The sequence below is a fragment of the Leucoraja erinacea genome, chromosome 15, assembly GCF_028641065.1.
Source record: "Leucoraja erinacea ecotype New England chromosome 15, Leri_hhj_1, whole genome shotgun sequence".
NCBI lineage: Eukaryota > Metazoa > Chordata > Chondrichthyes > Rajiformes > Rajidae > Leucoraja > Leucoraja erinaceus.
In genome coordinates, this window is record NC_073391.1 from 23,498,944 (window position 1) to 23,524,449 (window position 25,506).

The 25,506-nt window shown below is 39.8% G+C and overlaps 1 protein-coding gene across 2 annotated transcripts in view; it reads left to right on the top strand.

Annotated features, from left to right (window-relative positions):
• Window positions 1–25,506, top strand: part of atrnl1b (attractin-like 1b) — a 704,553-nt gene that overhangs the window by 202,520 nt on the left and 476,527 nt on the right. For both annotated transcript variants that reach the window (XM_055646916.1, XM_055646915.1), the window contains exons 18-19: window positions 4,363–4,581; window positions 11,527–11,664. In XM_055646916.1, coding sequence (XP_055502891.1) covers window positions 4,363–4,581; window positions 11,527–11,664 — 357 coding nt within the window. The remainder of the gene's footprint in view (window positions 1–4,362; window positions 4,582–11,526; window positions 11,665–25,506) is intronic.

Sequence of the window (25,506 nt, forward strand, 5' to 3'; positions counted from 1 at the left end):
CGGGTGGGGGGGGCGCTGTTTTATGTTAGTTTTTTTTAAACGTTAACAACTTTTAAAATATACCATTAACCTGAACAAACCTTGTTTCATTACAGCACAATGGTGAATAAGGTGGGTGAAAATTTGTAGCTCCGTCGTGTACCGTTTCTTCGCAAGTAGAGGCACAATGCAACCCCCTAGATAACAAGATGAGAGTTTTAGTTATCTCTCTAACTAAAGAGATAACTAAAACGAGAGATAACTAATATAGATATATAGATAGATGAGCAAGAAATTGTGTGCCATAGTGATATGTGAATGGCACATTGAAAGTGGGTTTCTAGCAAAGCATTGTCCAGAAATTTATTTTTCAAATTAATAGCTTATACAAAAATGCTTTTGTGCCTCTTTGCTCTGGGGCAAATAGTTCCAGCGTCCAAGGGTATAGCACGTGGCTAATGTTTTTTCATCTTTTTTCTGGTTATTTACAGGAATATAATATAATTCAGAATTTGCATAAGCTATTTCCTGAATGCACCCACCAGGACACCACAAAATGTTGACATTTCAAATCTGTTATTTCCAATCTTGGCACTTTGCCTCCTGCCACATCTTCCTGGCTCCTTGGTAGACTACAGCCTCTTGCACTGCTAAGTATATGAAGTGCCTACACTATTTGATATCTTTGCCCCTGCCCCTGTATTATTATTTGTCTTTAGACCTACCAAATGTAACCTCTTACAGTCTTGACATTCCTGCAAGTGTTATGGTAGTTCTCATTGCAATCCCTCCTTGATAGTTAGAATATGTTGACTCTCTTTAATGCTCATAATTTTAATCAAAGGGAAGCAGGAATACGTTAAATTTGTGAAGAAATGTTTGTTAATGATAAACAGGGATTTAAATTAAAGCACTATAATAACAACAGTTTCAAATCAGAAGTACTTTTGAGAAAGGGGAACATGGATTAAAAGGTGAAATTCCTGAAAATGCTGGATAGCACTTGGAGGAAAACGTGAGACAAAAGGGGGAAGGAGAGATTATGAAGAAATCATCAGGAAGCAAAGCATAATTTTTGAATTATTATTTAGTGTAGTTTCAGGTCATATGTTAATTTTAACACAGGATGAAACAGAAGTGAAGATCCTGCACTTGACATACTTCAATAATTTATGCTGATAAAAGCATGACTTTGTATGGCCAAAGAAAATTTGCCGGTTGTGCTCTGCTCTGAGGTTATTCTTGTAATTGCAGTTTGCTTTGGCAATCCAATTCAGATTGTTTAAAAACAAATCTGGCTCGTGTCTGAGAAGATTGTTTATCTTTTCAATTAATTTTATGTTGCATTATCGTTGTAATTTGTTTTAAAGAGTTCATAGCTTTTATTAGCTATAAATGTTCTGTAAATTAATGTATTATTAACTGGAAAGCACAGAAAAACATCTCAGGATGAACTGATAGAAAACCACTTGCTTCCAAATTGTGGCTGTGTTAAAACACTGTTTTAAGTCATTGACATCAAAGCAAATAAGCCACAATAATAACCTGATTTCATATCTGAGGCATCAGATGACTTTGAAGTTCATCTGAAAACCTTCACATTGGAAAGAATTTATGAAAACATTAATGTTGAAAGCCCTTTTTCCTCGTGAAAAGGCAATTACTATAATAAGCAATGTAGTGACAGGGAACGTTGCTGCCTTTTCACATTTTGACACATTGATGTGACTGAAAATAGCTTTATATTGTGGATTTCTATTCATCCAGATTTCCTGTTTACCCCTTGAGCTTAAAATGCTCTTCATTATGACCACATGACATGTAATCTCGAACGTCCAAAAAAATACCTTGTCATACATTATTTTGTGCAACGACAATTTAGAAATAAATTTGTCATAACTGATTGCGCCACTTGGGCAGCACAGTGGCGCAGCAGTAGAACTGCTACCTTACAGCACCAGAGGCCCGAGTTCGATCCCGACTAAGGTTGTTTGTATGAAGTTTGTACATGCTCCCAGTGACCTGCATTGGTTTTTTTCCCCGAGATCTTCGATTTCCTCCCACATTCCAAAGATGTACGGGTTTGGAGGTTAATTGGCTTGGTATAAATGTAAAACTGTTGCTAGTGTGTGTAAGATAGTGTTAATGTGCAGGGATCGCTGGTCGATGTGGACTCGATGGGCCAAAGGGCCTGTTTCTGCACTGTATCTCTAAACTATACTACACCAAACCATTTTGAACACTTGTTTTGGGTATCCAAATATATTTATCTTACTACAAGGTTGATGGTTGCTGAATTATAAGATAGATTTGGAAGAGGCAGGTTGATTGAGAAACAGAATTAGGTATTAGGCATGTACTCATTTTTGGTTCTGGATTGAATGTTAGAAAATGTAGATATATTTGGAAATTAAGATAATTTGGTCAACTACGAGGAAATGTTGGGCTTCCATTTGAATGCCTATCAAGTAACTCCCTGCTGATTTTGGAAGACGTGGCCTAAAGTACAGATGAAAAAGGAAAATTATTATATGCGGAACGAAAACCTATTTAACAAGAATTTGTGTGAAATTAATAGTCAGTTTATCATGTAAGACATTGCAAGAGGATGTCTGTACATTGGCGAGACCAAATAGAGACTTGCCGACTTGCTGAACACTTATGCTCAGTCCAATGAGGCCTACGAGACCTCCATGTTGCTAATCATATCGACTCCCCTTCCCATAAGCCTCAAAATCTAACTTGTATTACATTGGTTTGCAATATACAAATTTTGCATGCAGATAGAAACTGCTGGGGCTCCTGATATTATGAACTAAAAAAAACTTGGAACTCTGGAGTGAAAGGTGTCTAATACACAATTTGTGAATTTATGTTTGAATTGGAAATGTTTTGAGATTGCAATAAACTTTGTATTTTGAAATTGCCTGTGCAATCACAAGAGCTTAACTAAGCATACAAATCCTTAACTGCTGGCTGAGTTACTCCAGCACTCTGTTTCTTTTCATGTAAACCTGCATCTGCAGTTTGTTACATCTGCCAAATAAACACCTCCTCTCTCTCCTAATTGGAGCTGAAAGGAGAATATTTAACTTGTAGCTTTGCAAAGTAATGCCCCAGTCAAGCAAATTCTAATTTTAATGACAAAGCAAATATATTAGCTCACCTTGTAATGACACTGGTTCTCATAAACTAGCCTCGAGCAATGTGTAATCTGCTGATATTGCAGTAAGATTTTGCTAAGTAAGAAGATTGCATCATCCTTAAGGATTTTTAAAAGTTCAAAGCACCAAAAAATCCAAGTATTTAATGATTAGTAATAACTCAGAGTATTTCATATAATAAAGTGGTAAAAGTGCCTTGACCAGATGAGCATTGCTGAAACGAAAACAGTAAAAAAAAAAGGGAAAACCCGGTAGATTATGGTTAGAAAAGCAGAGTTAGTGTTTCAGGTCAAAGATCTTCAACGTGAAATTTTCCCACAGTTGCTGTCTGATCTGATAAAATTTTCCAGCAATTTTCAGCATTTAAATTTTATTATATTGCAAATAAGCTGCACTGCCAAAGCAAACCAAGCAATTGTGAATAGTTCACTTAAATATATTGTTTGAATTAAGGCAGTGAATTACAATCCCAATTTCCATCAAGTAAATATTGCGAATTTCTCCAAGTAGGATAGTAATGTTGTCTAATAATGTACCTATATTACTGGAATTCTTCCACGATTCACTAGAGTATTGTGCTGTTTTCACTGGTAGATGCAGTTACTTTATATGACATGTTTTCCTCACAAATGAATCACTGACCACTCTTTTTCTCTAAATATGACCACATTTTGTTTTATTGTTTTGAGTGATTTGTCAGCATGCTTTTCATCAAAAAATGTATGCTAATGGTGACTGGTGATCTCGACAAGAAACGTCGCCTATTCCTTCTCTCCATAGATGCATTATTAAAGGTGGCGTTCTAAAATATTACTGTTTCAATATGTACACGGCTGAGAATAAATTGGGAGGAAGTACAATTGGTTTCCCATTCTTGAGAATAAATCAAATTGGAAATTAATTTAATTGCATGTATATCAGGATGTCGTAAACATGTTCTAGCTGTACTGTGAATCCTGAGATCTATTGCAGAATGATCAAGGAAATGAATATTCTGAGACCATAGATGTTGTTAATACAGAACCAATATTGCATAATGTCCAAAAATGTACAAAATACATACTGGAAAGGAAAACGATATTTTGCAAGCATGCTAACTTGATGTTGATGGAGGATTCATTTGAACTTTAAATTTGAGTGCAAATTATGGCATGCTGTGTCTGTGAATTAATGATTTGAAATTCAAAGTATTCCAATTTTCTCTTTTTTGCTTGCGCAGCTCAAAATTGTTCTGGACTTCGTACATGTGAACAGTGCTTAGAGCACCCAGGTTGTGGCTGGTGCAATGATCCCACTAACACGGGAAGGGGGCAATGTCTCGAGGGCTCTTCAAGAGGACCAATGAAATCTGCAGGGAAGAATACCCAGGAAATGACACTCGATACAGCTCTTTGTCCAAAAGACAAAAGCAATGAATGGGCTTTTATTCAGTGCCCAGGTATGCATATTGTGAAGCACTTTTTTACTATGTTGCTTTAAATTATACCCAAGTATAATTAGGACTACAGTGGAGATACAAGGAACTGCAGAACTGCTGAAACACAAAGTAGTGGAGTTTTACTCTTTTGAGTAAAACACATAGTCTGAAAAATGGTCCCGAAGCAAAATGTCACCTATCCATGTCCTCCAGAGATACTGCCTGACCTGCTGAATTGCTTCACCAATTTGTGTTTTAATTAAAGCTTCAGTATTAGAGCAGTTAATTAATTTGTGTATTTTAATAATTAGTTTAGCTTGTGGTAATGCTAGACAAGCACATCTTATTCATTGGTTTAGTGTTTTAATGTAAGTGTCTTTTGTTAATGCATGGGCCATTTTGTTAATGCATGGGCCATTCATCGACACGTGAATTAAAAACGTGTCTTTTGAGGTTCATCCAATTTCTTATGCAACCAATGCACAACAGAGCCCAAATTAATGAGAATACTACCTGTAATTCTTTAATGGACCATTATGATGTTGACAAGTTAGTACCTTAATTTAATTGAAGCAAAGTGATTCTTTGAATTAGATGATTTGGGGCATATGCCATTACATTTGTTTTAACATTGCAATGTTTTCCATATTTTGTCGTGTCAAAATTGGTCCCAAATGCAGATTTTAGGATTGTTTCTATAGACTTTAGGATATGCACCCTTGTTTATTTGTGACATTCTTTATGGCATAGAGGAAATGCAAATGTCAAGTTTGCACTGAGAATAGGTGTTCAGTGATTTAAAAAATAAGCTGACCATGGCTTGTATTATTTTCAGTATTCTAGAGATGAAAAACATAATTCATTTTGAAATAATTGCCCATTACAAGAATATTCTTTAATCAAGTCAAAGTTGTGATCACTGAGTTTGTGGCTGCTGTTTTAAAACTGATGGACGATGTTGATTTGTCACTTGGTATTTTTCTGTGCTAATGAGCTTTAAAATTGTCAGCATAATCTCAAAATATGGGCCATGAGGGCACGAGAATATTTTAATCAAAATCTTTGTTTCAGTGGACATCTTCAGTTTTTACCAGACGGTGGCCATTTATTTAAGAGATGATAATCACCACTTAGGGGAATGAACTGGATATTAGTTTTAGGCGCAATATGTTGGAGGAACTCAGTGGGTCAGGCAGCATCTGTGTAGGGAATGGACTGCAGACGTTTTGTGCCGGGACCCTTCATTATAGATAGGGAGGGCAGAAAGTTGGAAAAGAGAGGTGGGGGCAGGAAAAAGCCTGGCAAATAACAGTTGGGTAGAGGTGAGGGTTTGCTAAGTGGGTGGGTGGAGTAATTGCTAAAAGCTAGAGGAGAAAATGAGTTTAAAAAAAAAAGCCAAATAAGGAGAGGAGTGAAATGTAAAGACAGAGGGAGAGATATAAGAGGAAGGGTTCAGGGGGATGGGGAGAGAAGGAGGATAAAAGGGAAATTGGGATCTTGGGGATGGAGATGGGTGTATGAAGAAAAGAAAAGGAGCAGGGTGATGGGGGAGTGGGAGAGTGAGATAAATGGATGTGCACGATGGATGTACAGGAAAGAGTGAAGGGTTAGAGGGTATTACTTGAAATTGGATCATTCAGTATTCATACCATTGGGTTGTAAGGTATCCAAACAGAATATGAGGTGCTGTTTCCTCTCATTTGCATGAGGCCTCCTTCTGGCAATGGAGCCCTTCTGGCAAGGACAGAAAGGTCAATATGGGAAGGAAAGTTAAAATTGTTAATAATGAGTGATCCAGCCAGCCTTGACGGACGGAACACAATGTTTGGCACAATGGTCACCAAGTTTATGCTTGGTCTCACTGATGTAAAGGAGGCCTCATCAGTAGCACTGATTGCAGTCGATGAGGTTTGAAGAGATGCATTTGAACCTCTGACTCACCTTGAAGGGCTGCTGAGCGCACTGGATGGTGGTGATGGAGGAGGTGTAGGGTTAGGTGTTGCATCTTCTGCAGTTGCATGGGAAAGTATCTGGGGAGAGGGCATGTTGAGTGGGAAAGGATAAGAGCCGTGTAACTACACATAGATCTCCATTGAGGGAATGCTTGTTGAGACCAGGATATCTGCTGAAAGTGGTTTGTAGTAATCCTTGAAATCAACAGTGAGCAATGGGCATGATGATTCAACTCTAATATTGTGACTAATCCCGATTCAGTACACTACGTTTAAAAAAAAACAAGTTAGATGCAGAAACTAATAACTTTCAGTTCTCAATTTCCTCCAAGAGGAATGAAAATTGTTTATTGGGAGTGATGTTGAGTTGAAATTTTGGTTGGTATTCTTACTACATTTTTATCTGGCTCAGTTTATGACATGTTTTAATCTTTGTTCCACAAAGAATTGTATAATGTAACAGTGGAATATATCTCTGACAAACATTGAAGAAAATCTAGCAGCTTGATGGAAATAGGTTTAATGGTCTTGTTCACACGAATAAGTAATTGTCAATTTCATAATAAAATATATTCCATAGTGCATCACTCAAATGGCATGTTCAGAAAATTAAGACCCATGACATTAAAATTATTGTTTAGGATAAAATGGTTCTTGAAGAGATATAGTTCAATTACTGTTTAGCTATTGAGGTTACACCTGATGCTGTGCTGAAGAAATCTGTTGGAATGTCTGTACTGAATATACCCTGGATTAGCACACAGGGAGCAATATCAATGTTGGCTAATGCTATCACACCGGCAAGCTGTGAGGGAGATAGTAAAAGATAGCAGGAGAAAAACTTCAAGGGATTTCATTGATAGGTGGCAAATGCAGTTCACTGTAGATAAATGTTGGCTGCCACATTTGGGTGATTTAAAAGAAGTGAAAATATAAATTGCTTCCAAACAGTTGAAAGCTCAGAGGAACAGAGAGAGAAATAATAAGTGGAATGTTTAAAGGAAGACTACACGTTGGAAATATTATAGGGGGACATGCAAGATTGTCAGTGCATAGAGAAAGATTATTTGGAAAATAAGGAGAATATAAATCTGATAAGAATCTGAATAGACTCACTTGCAGTTTCCATGATCAATTTTAACCATTCGATTGAAGAGATTGGAACCTTGCGTAAAATACGTTAAAGGTTCCAATTGTGATGGTGAGATAATTGAGAAACTTTCATCATAGCAGAGAAAAATCAAATAGAACTGTTCAACATTATAGAGGAGGTGATTTAATGGAATATGATTTCCATTGTCTGTTTATCTATATTAATATTCAAAGAAAGTTAGAAGATTAAGGAGACCTATTTGTGTAATATGTCATTGTTGAAAGGAGTGTACATTTTAAAATGGCATCAAGCACAATATTTTGATGCATTTGTAAACAAATGAAACATGCAAATATTTAATGTACTGAAGACACTGGGAGATTGGCAGAAAAATACAAGAAAATAGTTTTAATGTCAATTTGTAGTGCAGACATGAATTCCTAATGATGCCCTTTGTATTGAAATCACTTCAATATTTAGGAAATAAAGTTTTGTGCTTGGATGTGAAAAACATTTCACACCTCCAAATAATTATGGAACTGTCGCAGCGAATACAACATCGGAAAGAACAATTCACTTTGCACATTGATGTGTATATTCAAGTCTAGTGCCTTCTGTGTTCCTGTAATCATCTTGGCCCAACAGTGCAATTACATGATCTGTTTCATCTGTAAACTGTTCATGCATTTAAATCTCAAAAGGTTTTGCAGTCCTTCACTGGTACTGGCTTCCCCACTATCGAAGGGATCTACAGGAGTCCCTACCCCGAAAAGACTGGACAGGTCATAACCCTAGGGCAACTGTAAATTTCATAATAGCTGGTTATGGAATGGTGTTGGCAGAGATTTGAGATCAACAAGCATTGGTAATCAGAGCCAGGTGATTTTTAATTACTTTTAAATTAAAAAGGTACTGGCACTTTTAACATTTCCATTTGTTAAGTTAAGTTGTCTTTTATTTCCATTTATCTAATGGGGCTACTTATATTTCACTAAATCACTGTGACGAAGTTAGAAGATGGAATGAGTCTGACGAGTAAGGTAGATGAACTGAGAACATTGATTAGCACACGGGGTTATGATATTATTGTAATTGAATATAGTTGTAGGAAGAGCAAACTGACAAAAATGTGTGTATTCAGCGATAAATTTCATGAATCAAGGACCATTAAGAAATGACTCTTACGGTCATTCCCTCGTCTTCTTTCGGGCAAAAGTCATGTGCCACCAGATTCAGAAACAGCTTCTTCCCCACTATCATCTGACTACTGAACAGACCAAGGGTGTCATCCTGATCTCCCAATCCAACCTTTTTTGGGCCCTTGTAATCTTTTTCTTTCTTTCTTTGCAGCTGCAACTGTAATTTAGTAACACTTTATTCTGCACTTTGGTTAATTTTCTCTTCACACTGACTGCTGTAGTCGTGTATGAAGACAAAAGGTGATATCTGTGAGATTCTGAAACCCCCCCATTCAATTAGGTTGTCACTAGATGTAAAGGGAACATTGTTACTATCGTGCCTATTGATTATTTGAGATTTTTCTTTTGTCGTGGGAATAAGGCCTTGTTACAGGTAGAAATTTAGCAAAACAGAATACCCTGTGGTATCTTGAAAAAGGTCTTTTAACACATGTTTATGTGTACATTGTGATGAAAGTTGCATTTTAATTTGCTAGATAGGACAGAACTACTGCATAATACTTTAATAAAATAATGCTGAATTATATATTTGCAAATTAAAAACAATGGGTTGCATGGCTATATATTGTTGAATATATAAATAATTTCCTTGTGAACTTTCGTTGGGACTTTCCTAATAATAACATTCTGTTGCCAGCAATTTAGAATTTAACTGCATCTCCTTTGGTGTGTTGTATTTAAAATATACCATAGCTTTAATTGAGAGATGCATGATGGCTTTGACCTAAAGCCATCATGCAGCTTTAATAGCTGGAATTAATTGTTTTTAACCAAAGTTGTCCATCATCTTTTGTATTGTTATGGCAATAGCAGAGGAGGCACAAGTTAGTTTTATGTGGAAGTTTGATAGCCTGTTAATGGCATCTGGAAGAACTAAGTAGATTCCTCAATGTAATGTTCTTTCAGTGCAGGAGCTTCCATGTGGTTCATTACTTTCATCATAAAGTTCATAAATGATCGTAGCAGAATTGGACCATCGGCCAAACAAGTCTACCCAGCCATTCAATCGTGTCTGATCTAACTCACCCCCTCAATCCCATTCTCCTGACTTTCATTCTCGTAAACCTCCCCTGGACCCCCTCCAACGCCAGCATATCCTTCCTCAGATATGGGGCCCAAAATTGCTCACATAGAAACATAGAAACATAGAAAATGGGTGCAGGAGTAGGCCATTCGGCCCTTCGGGCCTGCACCTATGTGAGCATTCGATATGATCATGGCTGATCATCCAACTCAGTATCCCATCCCTGCCTTCTCTCCATACCCCCTGATCCCTTTAGCCACAAGGGCCACATCTAACTCCCTCTTAAATATAGCCAATGAACTGGCCTCAACTACCTTCTGAGGCAGAGAATTCCACAGATTGACCACTCTCTGTGTAAAAAATGATTTTCTCATCTCGGTCCTAAAAGACTTCCCTCTTATCCTTAAACTGTGACCCCGAGTTCTGGACTTCCCCAACATCTGGAATAATCTTCCTGCATCTAGCCTGTCCAACCCCACAATACGCCAAATGTGGCCTGGCCAGCGCCTTATAAAACCTCAGCATTACAACCATATTTTTGTATTCTAGTCCTCTCGAAAAAAAATGCTAACATGGTATATGCCTTCCTTACTACTGATTTGACTTGCAAATTAACTTTTTGGGATCCTGCACCAGCACTCCCAAGCCCTTATGCACCTCTAATTTCTGGATTTTCTCCCCACTTATAAATTAGTCTATGCCTACTTCCAAAATGCATGACTCCGCACTTTGCGATGCTGTATTACATCTGCCACTTCTCTGCCCACTCTCCCAACCTGTCCAAGTCCTTCTGCAGAGTCCCTGCTTTCCCTACACTACCTGCTCATCCACCTATTTTCGTCTCATCTGCAAACCTGGCCGCAAAACCTTCATTCACCTCATCCAAATCATTGATATACAACTTGAAGAGCAGCGGCCCAGCAGCGACCCCTGCGGAAATCTGCTTGTCACTGACAGCCAACCAGAAAAGGCCCCCCTTATTGTCACTCTTTGTCTTCTGCCATCCAGCCAACCTGCTATCCATGCTGGTGTCTTCCCTTTGATACCATGGGCTCTCATCTTCTTTAACAGTCTCACATGCGGCACCTTATCTAAGGCTTTCTGAAAATCTAAGCAAACAACATTCACTGACTCTCCTTTGACTGTTCTGCAATTTACTTCCTGTCTTGCCGCAAGTGCAGTCCACCAAGTCTGCGATAGCCTGTTCATTTTGAAGAGTTTATCTGTTGATTTTATGCTGTAGCCCACTGTGAATTTTGATCATTTTGGTGTTGATATATTACATTTTATTGCAGAGTTTATGATTGATGATGTGTTAGGGGAAACTCTCTAAATTGTCACCATCCTTGTTTCAGATTTGTAGCCACTAAATCCTAAATTTAACACCCACAAACTGAACTAATGAATTGTCCATTTTGAGTCGGGATCCTTTTTCAGAATCCTGACACTTCTTCAGGGTCCCGATCTGAAAGGTCACCTGTATTTGTTCTCCAGGGATGCTGCCTGACCCGCTGAGTTACTCCAGTACTTTGTGCCTTTTTTGTTGTAAACTAGCTTCTGCAGTTCCTTGTTTTTACATAATGATCTCTTATAAGCCTGGATATTAGAATTGTGTTTCGTGCAAAGCAAAGTATTAATAAACTGGAATTGCTCAGAGTGTAAACAGTCCCTCTTAATGTTCCCTATATTCTTTTGTAGCATGTCAGTGCAATGGCCATAGTACTTGCATCAATGGCAGCATCTGTGAACAATGCAAGAACCTCACTGTTGGAAGACGATGTGAAGCCTGCATGCAAGGATACTACGGTGATCCAACCAATGGTGGCAGATGCCAGCGTAAGTACGAATGCGAACACGGTGCAATACCTAATATAAATTGACATTGTCGTAAGTTAATGACAGACACAGTCTTTTGTGTCTTTTTCAATATTGCTAGAACATGGTGGTTCATAAATTGTTTGCTGGAACCAGTCTGCATTATATGCCTCACACGCCAGTGAAACTACCACGTTAGATGCATCAATCGTAGAAATTTGGCAATGGAATACAAGAGGAGCTGGCCTCTGTTGGGAGAAAAGCTATATGAAAGATGCAGTTTTCTCATGGGTGTAAGGATTATATTGAAAGGTGCTTGATGAGTTTTTACTGAAATTGATTAACGTTTGTGTTATATTTAAATACAAAAATATTTTTGATGTTCAAGTTTTTGATGATTCTTTCCATTTGGCTTCCTTGCTCATAGCCCAGATGTCTTATATGATTTTTCACTTACACTTGCAATTAATGTTTGGGCAGGTGGAAAACGGAATTTTGGGTATCAAATTTATGTGCAAGTTGCTGGGCTAAACCGAATGTACAATGCAGCATCGATCTGCTGGAAATGTTTGTTCTGATGTCTGTGCAAGCTTAGGTACCATAGGGCTCAGCTACATATGCAGGGTTCCCAATTTCAGTTTCTTTTCTTTTACTCAGATGTTTGTAAGGTTGCCAAAGTTGGCTTTGAAATTCTTAGCTTGAACATGAAAAATCAACCTGCTTTCTCTCATCTCACAAAAGCTAACATAAATAATGGAGATGGGGAAGTGGCAGCTGCCAAACAAAAATGAACAAATTCTGCAAAGCCAACAAATAAATTCTTCAAAAGCTATTTCTTAATTTTAGAAAAATGCAACTGAGGCTCGAAAATGTTTTGCATTCAGTGACTTGGCTGAATTTTGGATCATATTTATCTCATTTCATGGTCTTATAATTTAGTGCTGAGTTTTGTATTTCCTGCTCAGATGTCCTGCACCTGAATCCTCAAAACTGACCAAAGGAATATGCAGAGCAGCAATGTTTTCTTTTTGCTATGTGCTTCGTTATTTTTTTGATGGTCGAGTTCTTCCTGGAATTGCCACACTCACTTTTCCATGCCCATCTTTCATAGCTCGATGTACGGAAACCTTATTTGACTGGCACAAAGCTTTTGATCTCTCGAGGCAGAGCGTGATCATGGGCTGGGCCACCACTGTGTTACTGAGGAACCCTGAATGGTTGAAAAGTTGCCATTGCTGTTAAATATATGATAGTCAATTAATCGGTTTTCAATATGGCTAAGAGCTAATAACATTGAAATACATACATAAAGAGAAAACACACTTTCTTAAATAGAAAATAGATAATTTAAAACGCAAATAATTGAAAACGTTGAATCATTTATTTTGATCAAAAAGGCGTCTCCCTTTCTCTTTCCCTCATCCACAGCCCCTACACAAAGTGCATCCAGCCTCAACCAACTCAGTACATCCCAGAGAGGCATTCATATGTGTAGCTGTCTTTGAAGAAGGTGGAAACGCTCTTAGGGACCTTTCTGGGCTGCTTGTATATTTGCTTTCCTAAACCTTTCTCCCAGTTCCTGCTTCAGGCGACATAGAAGTATGAGTACGTTCAGCTGGGGAAGGACAAATTATTATGGCAGTGGCTCATTCATTTGCAGCATGTTAGGTGCTGAGAATAAAGCAAATGTTTGAAACCATCATGGGTACAGCCATTCGCAGTGTCTCAGCAATATCAAAAACAAGTGGTTTACCACGTTGCCTTATCTATCTTGGTGAGACCAAATCCAAGCCAGTTCACCGCTTTGCCAAGCATCTGTGTTCTGTCCATTGTGGCCATCAGAATCTCCCGGTTGCCAGTCATTTACAGTCTCCTTCCCATTCCCACACTGTCTGTCAGGATGAGGCCAAACACAGGCTTGGAGGAACAGTACCTCATATTCCACCTGCAACACAATGGCATGAACATTGTTTTATGCAATGTAAGATAACATGCAGCTCCTCTGTTTCTTACTCCCTCCTCCTAACTACCCCCCCCCCCCCCCCCCCAGGCTCTATCAATTTATTTAATTTCCTCCATTTCCCAGCCCAACTGCTCACCCTTCCCTTACCCTGTTGTTCTTTTCTGCCACCACTCCTCATTCAGTTCTAATCTTTACCCTTCTTTTCAATCACATCCCAGAATCTGCACCCTTTTGTTCTCCGCTTATCGCCTCCCAGCCTCCATTGCCACCTACACCCTTCCCTCCCCCAGCTGATTGTTATCTGCCATTCAACCTCTCCTCACCTGTATTCAACTATCGCATGCTAGCTCTTGCCTCTTGCACCACCCTACCCCACTGTCCTCCCTCCCCTCTCCTCTTGCCGTCTAGGTTAGTGGTGCCATCCTGAAATGTCAACTATCCATTCCCTCCACAGATGGTTCCTCATCCATTGGGTTCCTCCAGATGATTTTTTTAAATTTCTTAATTTCATGACTGGGAATACAGGCATTTAGAAAAGTTTTGTTAGCAGATAACTGGAGGGAATGAGTTTGAGATGCATTTTTTGGTATACGCATCTATATCTGATCAGTGGTGAGGGTTATGACTTGATAACATTAATTTGTTGGTAAGTCCATTTCTCGTGTTGGAGATAATCTTGTGTGGCACGAATGTTAATGTTTATCATGTTGAGTGTTTATCAGCCTGTGTCTAGATGTTGTTTCAGTTTAGTTTCATGTCGTCATGGTCCATTTCACTCTATCACTTTTTGAAGAGTTGCAAATGGAATTAAGGCTTGTGTCCCCATCGATGAATATCTCCTCATGACCTTCTGATGGAAGATTGGTCATTGGTGAAGCAGTTAATGCTGGCTGGGTCAGTGTGACTAGTATAAGGAACTCCTGCAGTGCTTTCTGACCACTGAGATGATTGACCAGCAACAACCACAAAGTTCTTCTGTCGTGCAAAGCACAACCATTTTGTCTTAATGTTAGTTCAGGGCTCAGGGCTTAATTTTGGTCAGGGCTCAAAAGTGACTGAAACTCCTTACCAGTATGATAGTACTGCAAATGTCACCGTCCATTTCCCTACCAGTCACCATACCAGCCCATGTTAATCTTGGTCAACAGCATGATCAACGATGTCTTCTGTCTATTTGCTGATGAGCACACTGGGTAGTAGTTAGTTGGATTGGATTTGTCTTGCTTAATTTCAGTGTGATTTATTGTGATTAATCTCAAAGAGTTCTACTAGCTGAGACTCGCACATTATGGGGAGGTGGCCAGAGAAAAGTTGAAAGCATTGCTGCTGTTCTTTTCTGGCATTTGTGATAAATGATTTTTATTATCGTCTTGGTAAAGTAGTAGCATTTTAAGTCGAGTCTACAGCTGTTTTAATCACTGATGCAGGATGCTTCAATGATGAATTATGACTCGTTTATTTTGATAGATGCACTGTATTTGCACATCACGTTATCGACAGGGTGCAAAGTAACGCTTGGTTTTCTCTTCATTTATTGTCAATGTCCAGATTGAGCATTTTGTTGCAGTAAAAACATTGCTGATACTGAATGTCGCTTTACACTAGGCTGGCAAAATATTAGGTCATGGAGTTTGCTCCATGCCTTTGTGTTTAAAAGCTGCAATGTGGGTTGCTGTAATGCAGTAAAACTGTAATACAGCATGATTGGGACTCTGTTGCCAGACTGACAGATTTTCTGAACTAAATGTTATTTTTATTAAAATCGCTGCACGCCATCGTTTATAAAAAAAAGTTTTATTGTATTGGTTGTGGAAAAGGCTATGAAACTGAAATGCAAGGCGGGCAGAAAAAGTGCTGTTGACTTTCCTCGTGTAACATTGTATCAAAATTGATATTGTTGGATTCATTGTGGCGAACCGTATTGATGCGTTGAAAGTTCTTGTAGTTGTGACAGTGTATCGGTCTTCTACAGGTTGCAACCAAAGACTCGACCTGAGCGCAGCCTTCCATACAGTGAACCATAACATCCTGCTCACCAGACTCAAAGACCTCGGCATTGAAGGCTCGGCACTCAGCTGGCTCCGTTCCTACCTTTCCAACAGATCCCACTTCATCTCTCTCCCCAACCACACCTCTGCTACAGCCACAGTCACTCAAGGCGTTCCCCAAGGCTCCGTACTCGGCCCCCTCCTCTTCATCATCTACATCCTCCGCCTTGGTCAGATACTCCGCCACTTCAATCTGGACTTCCACTGCTACGCTGATGACACCCAGATCTACCTTGGCACCAAATCCCCCCACAACCCCCCCTCTCCCATATCAACTCATGTTTGTCAGCTATAAAAACCTGGATGCAACATAATTTCCTCAAACTCAACAGCGATAAGACAGAATTCCTCCTCATAGGCTCCAAAGCCACACTCAGCAAAATCAATAACCCCACTCTCACCATCGACGGCACCACTGTCTCCCCATCTCCCCAGGCCCGCAACCTTGGCGTGATCTTTGATTCCACCCTCTCCCTTGAGCCTCACATCCGCCATGTCATTAAAACCTCCTTCTTTCATCTCCACAACATCGCCAAACTCAGACCCTCTCTCACAACTCCCGCTGCTGAAAGACTCATCCATGCCTTCATCTCCTCCCGACTGGACTATTGCAACTCACTTCTCCTTGGCATCAGCTCCACCTACATCAACCGACTCCAACTGGTCCAGAATGCTGCCGCCCGACTCATCACCCATACCAAATCCTGGCACCGCATCACCCCAGTCCTCAAACAACTTCACTGGCTTCCCATCTCCCACCGGATCACCTACAAAATCCTAATCCTCACCTACAAAGCCCTCCACCATCTGGCCCCCCCCCATATCTCACTGACCTCCTCTCCCCCTACCAACCCTCACGGTCCCTCAGATCCACATCAGCTGGTCTCCTCTCCATCCACAAGTCCAACCTCCGCAGTTTTGGGGACAGAGCCTTCTCCAGGGCAGCTCCCAGGTTCTGGAACTACCTCCCCCAACTGATCCGCAATTCCGTGTCCCTCACCATCTTCCAGTCCCGCCTCAAGACCCATCTCTTCACCTCTGCCTATCCTTAGCCCCACGTGCCGTCCCTTTTCATCTGTGCATTAATTGCCTCATACATTGTGTTTTGTATTGAATTCTGTATTTACTTTGTGTACTAGTCATGTCTCTACTATTTATTTCATTCCCCTTACATGTTTTTTCTCTACCTGCTAAATTTGTGTAAGGTGTCCTTGAGACTCTTGAAAGGCGCACATAAATAAAATTTATTATTATTATCATCTAAGGATCGGAAATCGGGCAAATCGGAAATGAAGGTTGCCTCACACTATGTTTCAATAAATAAACCAATTGCCCGACCATTGGCAATTAACACAACCATTCACACATTGCAGCGAACTGAGTTCCCACAGGGTAGAAGATGTCCGCAGCTCCACAACAGCTGGAAACTCCATCCATTGGTCTCTCAGACACTCAATGGTATGAAAGGGCTGTACAAAAGCCTGGCATTTGTAACCTCTGGAGGACCTGGAATACACCAAGTACCACTGTTCCAGGCAACTCTTTACACCATTGTAGAGGAGGCAACTTTTCAGCAGCAAGGAATGTTGCCAATGATAAATAGATGTTGCAATGATTAAAGGCAGTGATACGGTGCTTTCTGGTTTGGTTTCTTATTACTGTCAGGTATACCAACATACAGTGAAAGTTTTGATTTGCATGCTGTCCAGGCCACTTACACCTCTCTTGCACACTCAGTAGTGCAAGAGAGGAAATAAACAGAATGCAGAATATAATGTTACATCTACAGAGTAAGAGCAGTTAAAAAAAAAGTGCAAGGGCCACAATGAGGTAGTTTGGGAGATGAGGAATTCATCAATAGTTTATAAAAGAATGGTTCAAGAGTCTGATGACAGTGGGAAAGAAACTGTTCTTGAATCTGGTGGTGAAGGGGCTGTCCCACTGCGGCGACCTAATCTGCGAGTTTAGATGAGTCTGCCCTCAACTCAAACTCGCAGCATGGTCGACACGTGGTCCTAGGAGGTCCTATGAGGTCACTGGAACTCTCCATCGAGGGAAGTTCCGGCCTCAGTTTGGTTGAGGAATATTTTTCAGCAGGTTGAAACATTTTCCGAGAGTAAAAATTGGTCGGCATGGTTCTTTTCAACTCGTAGTGGAGTGGGGTGGCTATGTAGTTACTGGCAGTCGAGGGCAACCGTAGGCAATCTCATTTGCTGACCGGGCATTTTAATTGGCTCATTGGAGTTTTCAGGACCAAGGAAAACCGACCGGTATTGTAAAATGCCCGGTAAACTTTATTATAAGTTGTCTGGCTTCTTAAAAGTGTCCCCACCTTCTCCCCCCCCCCCCCTCTTCTCCCCCCCCCCCCCCTCTCCCTCTCTTCCCCCCCCCCCCCCCCCCCTTCTCCGGTCGAAGACAGTCGCTGAAAGGCCGTGTCAGTGGAACAGGCCCTTAAGTGCTTTCAAGCTTTGGTATCTTTTGCCCCACAGCAGATGGAAAGAGAAAGGCCAGAGTGCGAGTGGTCCTATTCTGCTGCTGGTTGGTTGCTATCCCAAGGCCGCTAGACTCAATGGGGTGGGATATGTGAGAGAGAATGGTTTACTTGACAAACTGGGCTCTGTTCACAACTCGTGGTTTATCCATGTTTTCCATTTGGAAAACGTTTGGTTTGACTCAGTCTGAAGAAGGGTCTCGTCCCGAAACACCACCCATTCCTTTTTTCCAGAGATGCTGCCTGTCTCGTTGAGTTACTCCAGCTTTTTGTGTTTATCCTTGGTTTGACGTATTTGTTACATAGTCCTGCACACTCTTACTGGAATAAATCTATATTGGCAGTAGCATATTGATTTAGCTTGGCCACTGAATATATGAGTAGGACCAGTCCACCACCTAAAATAAGTTATGCATGAGGTTATGTATTTCCTCAGACCAGCATTATACTAGTATCTGGAATGGATCTTCATGTTTCAGTGTATGCTTATAAGCAGAGAGAAGGAGTTCAGCTTGATGATAAAAATCCCCTTCAAAGTACAGAAGTTTTTCGTCCTGCTAGGGTCCCCAGAAACACGGATAAATTTGATACCCGTGCATGAACCCAATTTTATAATCCATAGTACTTTCAGAAATGTCTGAACTGTTACATTGCCTTAAATACCTGCCAACTTCTTTCTCAATGCACAAATCCTGTTCATTAAAACATAGAATACATCACTTTGATTCTGTTTGTGACAATGATTCACAGAATTGAACAGAGCAAAAGACCTTTCGTTGTCTCTGTATTGTACACTGACAATGACAATTAACGTTGAATCTGAATCTGAATCTGATATTTTCAAGCCAAATCACATATCTATGTTTTCCCCCAAGAGAGTCTATAAAAGGAAGATGTTCTGGAAATAGAAAGTTGTGTCTTTACTGTCACTGCTACAAAAAATTGATTCGCAGATTTGCATTCAAAAGTGTGCACTCTTTGGCACTACTCAGGAAGTTTTATTTTATGATTAAATGCCTATTCCTAAAATTCAATACAATTCTAATACATCCTTGGAATATTGCCATCAATACTAAAAGTTTTATTAGCTGAATGGATGGAATGATTTTTTGGCACATACTTAAATCATACACTTTACAACCACAACTGATGATTGGGGACTAATGTGTTAGTTTTTCAGCACAAAAGATTAAAGACAGCTCCATATAATGAGACACTAATTAGCACCTATACATTATCTTCTTAACTGAAAATGCTGTTTCATCTCTTGTGCTAAATGGATGAATGTAATGAAAATGTTTGTCATATGCAAATTACTTTCCTGTTATGACAGACATTTTATTGAAGTTGCAATAAATGATGCGTTGAATTTTAGGGTTGCCTTTGATTCTTGAAAGTATTGGGGAAGTGGGTGGGGATAGAATAGAAACACAAAAAAATAGTTGCAGGTGTAGGCCTTCCAGTCAGCACCACCATTCAATAGGATCATGGCTGATCTTCCAAAATCAGTACCCCGTTCCTGCTTTCCCCCCATATCCCTTGATTCTGTTAACCATAAGAGCTAAATCTAACTCTCTCTTGAAAACATCCAGTGAGTTGGCCTCCACTGCCTTCTGTGGCAGAGAATTCCACAGATTCGCAACTCTCTGGGTGAAAATGTTTTTCCTCATCTCAGTTCTAAATGGCCTACCCCTTATTCTTAAACTATGAGGGTACACAAAGTGCTGGAGAAACTCAGCAGGTGCTGCAGCATCTATGGAGCGAAGGAAATAGGCAACGTTTATGGCCGAAACCCTTCTTCAGACTTAAGACCTAGGTCTTAAACTGTGAGCCCTGGTTCGGACTCCCCCAACATCAGGAACATTTTTCCTGTATCTAGCCTGTCCAATCCCTTAAGACTTTTATATGTTTCTATGAGATATCCTCTCATCCTTCTGAATTTCAGTGAATACAAGCCCAGTTGACCTATTCTTTCATTATGTGTCAGTCCCATTATCCCGGGAATTAACCTGGTGAACCTAAGCTGCACTCCCTCAATAGCAAGAATGTCCTTCCTCAAATTAGGAGACCAAAACTGCACACAGTACTCCAGGTGCGGTCTTGCCAGGGCCCTTTACAACTGCAGTAGGACCTCCTTGCTCCTATATTTAAATCCTCTTGATAAGAAGGCCAACATGCAATTCACTTTCTTTGCTGCCTGCTGTACGTGAATGCTTACTTTCAGTGACTGATGTACAAGGTCACCTAGGTCTCGTTGTAAACCCATTTTCCTAATCTGACACCATTCAGATAATAATCTGCCTTCTTGTTCTTGTCACCAAAGTGGATAACCTCACATTTATCCACATTATACTGCATCTGCCATGCATCTGCCCACTCAGCCAACCTATTCAAGTCATACGTCTGCCTCATAGCATCCTCCTTGCGGCTCACACTGCCACCTAGCTTTGTGTCATCCGCAAACTTGGAGATGTAACATTTAATTCCCTCATCTAAATTGTTAATATATATTGTAAATGACTTGGGCCCCAGCAATGAGCCTTGCAGAACCCCACTAGTCACTGCCTGCCATTCTGAAAAGGACCTGTTAATTCCTGCTCTTTGCTTCCTGTCTGCCAACCAGTTCTCTATCCGTTTCAATACCCTACCCCTACCCCCAAAACCATGTGCTCTAGTTTTGCAAATTTACATTCTGAAGTAAAGTTTAAAGTCTCATTGAAATTGTGAATGAAACTTTCTGCTGGGATGACCTGAGTTTCTGCCACAGGGAGAAACATCAAATTACAAAAGGGTGAGGTTGAGTAAATTGAGAACGCAGAGGTGGTCATTGATAGAGTTGGGCATCTATGCTGGCAAGGTAATTGGGGTGGGAATTGATATGGAGGAACCTCTGTGTGAACATTGCAATCCTTGAACTTTTTGATTTTGTATACTGACTTTTTTCTGCATTACCATTGAGGATTACTGGTCTTCATTAATGGCAGTAATTCAATCAGCCAATTCTGTTCTTTTAAATTTGGGATATGGGTGACTGAAGGGCATTGTCCCTGATGAAGGCATGAGTTCCAAAACAATTGGACTACCAACATGGTTGAAGGTAACAGCATGTGTATCCTTTGTATCAATGTAGAGAACTATAATACATAAAGAAAATTAGTTATTGACCATTTCACGATTGTTAAAAATGGGAGTTGTGATTGTTTGGTAAAATGGACTACTACAATTTGGTCATTTCTACTCTGTTTGAAATGAGGTGAAAAAGGAGACAAATCCTTCAAACATATATCTTGATACAGTTCATTTTTAATTTTACTTAAGCTTTTACTTAAATACCATTGAGTTGAATGTGGTGACAAATGTAGAATAAGTTATGTTGTAGTGTGGGCATAAGGTAAATCGTGTTTTTATGGATTGATTTTTCAAACTGCAGCTTAAGAATTGGGCTTTATGTGAAATCATGGTGTAGAGAAATTTATAATTGATTAAATCATATGTAGTATTATTGAAGCAGCTAGTTTATATCAGAATCAGAATCAAGGTATAAATGGTTAAAATGTGAGTTTAGGTTATACGTAGTTCAAAACTTTTTGTTGCTGCTTTAATAAAACCTGGGAAATGCAAACCAGAAAAGACCCAAACATAAATGAAGAGACACTAAAATGATAATTGAGTATAAATGAAAAAACAAATCGTAGTGGACATTAGGGAAAACAGCAACAGTTCATCAGGTACATTCATAGCAGGCAAAGCAATAAAGAGTAAATGGGATATTTAATGAAGAGAGAACAGAAATGCTGATGTATGAGGTCTTCTTTAATTTGTTCTTGTCAATATATACCGGGGAAAATATCAGCAGCATTCCCAGTTCTACAACCAAATTATTAGGAGATGCATTTGAGTTCATAAATTGTTCGTTAGGAATGAAATGTTTATTAAGAAGGTGAAATGAAAATTCATAAAAACATTCTGCGAAGATAGAATGCCTCGTAGTGTACTAAAATAAATTAAGTTGGGAGCTGGGGGGTTGGTGTACTCTAAATCCGTAGCTATTTGGATTCTGGGGTGGTAACAATAAGATTGAAAATATTTCCTATTCAATTCTTCAAAAAGAACAAATATATGGCCCTAGGTGTGATAATTTGGTTAGTTCTACATCTATCATGGCTAAATTCTTGGGTATTGTATAGGAAGACTTTCAAAGGCAGCTGGGGGGAAACAAAGTAATTCAATTATGAAGAAAGGATTGTGTCTATAATCCTCAATTCAATTATAGATGATCCAGTTACATTTGTTGTTCAAACTCACCAGGCTGATATATACCTTGAGTTTTATAGTGTAGTGACTCACCAATGCATTAAGTTGATTTCATAGTCATAATATAAATTCCTTCTACCTTCAAGAGTAAAGAATTGTTTAATTGTCATATGCATCAGGAATGGAACAATGAATTTCCTATTTGCTGCATCTTAACAGGCACATTAACGCAACAACATAATAAAGAAATATACAATAATGCAATAAATTATCAGTTATGCCAGATAACCAGACAATAATAGTGTAATCTGAAGTACAAACTTATTGAAAGATCATAGTAGTTTGATGCTGGGGTCGGGTTGTGCAGGTTGCTTCCAGAGCAGGGAAGAAGCTGGTCTTGAACCTGCAGAAAACATTTCTCAAGCTCTTCCTAATGATCAGGGTGTTAGCTGCCTTCTTGAGGCAGCGTTTCGTGTAGATCTCTTCAGTGGTCAATGTCCTTAATGGACCGGGCAGAGTCCACGACTTTCTGCAGCTTCATTAGTTCCTGGGCATTTGAGTTATTGAATCAGGTCATAATGCAACCAGTCAGTCTGCTTTTCACCCTGTGCCTGGTGAATGTTTGACAGAGTGGGTTTGGAGACATGCTATGCGTTAATTTTTAGGAAGTCATCAATCTTATTTACAATGTGATGAGAATTCTGGAGCTAGAATCTTGGATGATGTCAAATTATGCAGGTGATGTCAAATTATGAGAAAATCAAAAGATTTGTTTAATATTGTAAATTCAATGTTTATGAAAAGGAAAATTGTGCTGAGGGGGCTAAGGTTGCAGCAAAAGAGCAGAACAAATTAGATAATTCAAAGCAGGCACAATGAACTAAATCCCACTGCTGGATTATTCTCTCATTCTGCAAGATGAAGTGAAACTTATAGGTATCAGTGAAATAACTCTACATTTGCTGGTGTTAAATACTAATACACTTATGGTTAGAATAGATATGAATTTCATCTTTCCAAAGTTACGTTCTAAAGAAATTGAACCGTGAATTTAAGAATATTTTTTAAATTTTGCTAGGAAAGCTAGCTTGATATATTTTTATCACTATGAAGTGAAAGTACTAAAGGGCCTGTCCCACGAGCATGCGACTATATGCGACAAGCGTGACATAACATGGTCGCTTGAGCCGTACGGCCTCGCGGAGCCGGTCCCACTTCGATCGCCGGACCGTATGGAGTTGTGCGGAGGTGGTCCCGACATCTGGGTTCCGAAAAACTGACTGTGTTAAAAAACTTCCGCGCGGCGTCAGCCTGCTGGCCCGCAGCCGCCTCGATGCCTTACGCACCGCCTCGACGGGCATACGCAGTGTCTCGACGCCAGATGCAGTGTATTGACGCCGTACGTCACGTGCGAACTTCCCTCGAACTTCACATCACTCACTCGACCTCCGTGCGGCCCCCGCTTCTGGTTTGGTCGTGCTCGCCGCATGCAGTCGCATGCTGGTGGGACAGGCCCTGTACGGGGATCACCCAACCTCCGCGCGACCCCCGTGTCCGGTTTGGTCGCGCTTGCTGCATGCAGTCGCATGCTCGTGGGACAGGCCCTTAACTCTCATTGTTGGGAACGGAAATACCATCAAGAGTAACGTTGAAAAGCTAACAGCATCTACATCAACCATGAAAATATTTAACGATTATTGTCTCATGTGAATGATTATACTGTAACAGCAATAATTCATGCATTTATCTAGCACCTTTTAATGCAGTTCCAAGATAATTCAGAGATGTTATTATTAAATAATACTCGGCAAGTAAATAATGAGCCGAATTGAGTGGACTGGCCGGCAGGTTTGCAAGGAACCGTCATCACATCAGCCTGCTGCTGTATCTCAGGTGATTTAGCATTGCAGCTTTATATGCACATTTGACCAATGCAGACATTTATGATCAGCTGGATGTTGATACATTTTAACTGCTGTTGCGCCACAATATTGGCCGGGACGCCCAGCTACAGAGCATTAATGTGCAGTGTGCATGGGTGTCTAGTGCACTAATGGCGAATCCATTTCTTCACATCTCCTCACTGATCCAGTAGGGAAAATACTTGGTATTTGTTAATTAATCTAATTAATATAAAACACGATAGATTTTACTTTAATGGTGTTTTTACTTGAAGAATGCATGAGAGGTCAGAATTGGAAGAAATCAGATGTCTGAAAGTTGCAGAGCTGGGGAGAGAGGGATAAAAATCAAGGAACAAGGAAAGAGCAAAAAATACATTTGATCAAATTAGAACATGCAAACGATCCAAAATGAGCTGTGGCTCCTTCACCCTCTTCACGACAAAGACCACCATCTCCTTATTCAAACACAAAGGAACGTAAGGCGACTTGACAGAAAAGATGATGAGAAGCTTTGACCAACGTGAGAGCCACAAACTAAGAAACATAGTTACAAGACAAGGTCACTTAAAACTGAGATGGGATGAAATTTTTCTGAGTGTAATGAATCTTTGCAAACTCTGTGCCTGGGGTGGTAAAAGCCAGTTCATTAGATAATTATTTAAAAGATTTAAATATGTTGTGTTGCTGAAGCTTTTGGCAAGAAACATTAACCCATATTAATTTTTTTGCAATGACCAATGTTTTTAGAGACAAAAGAAGTGTAAATGTATACCAATGTTGAAGTATTAATTAGCTTGATGTGCAGAGCCAATGAACATTTTGGATTGAGTATTTTACCCTGAACTTAAAACAAAATCTCACAAGCAGCAAAATAGTGAGGCAAGCAAGTGCGCAAGCAAATTGTGAAATTCAATTACATGAATTTTTTTTGCAGAAATGCACAAATTGAGTCCAAGTGTGCTGCACTAGATGGCCAGGATAGGTCAGCCACCATCAGACATCTTTCCAGATGAAAGTACTTGGTCCATTAGAGACTAAGGAAAATAACAGCCCATGGTGATGCTTGATGAATTATTTGCTGAGGTTGGGAGTTGACTCAGCTTCTGTTTATGCCCTGTGATCACTGCAAATGTCCAACTCCACTCTTTGGTATTCCTTTTTTCTTGGCTGTCTGTGTACCGTGGTCATTTATCTTTAGCAGTG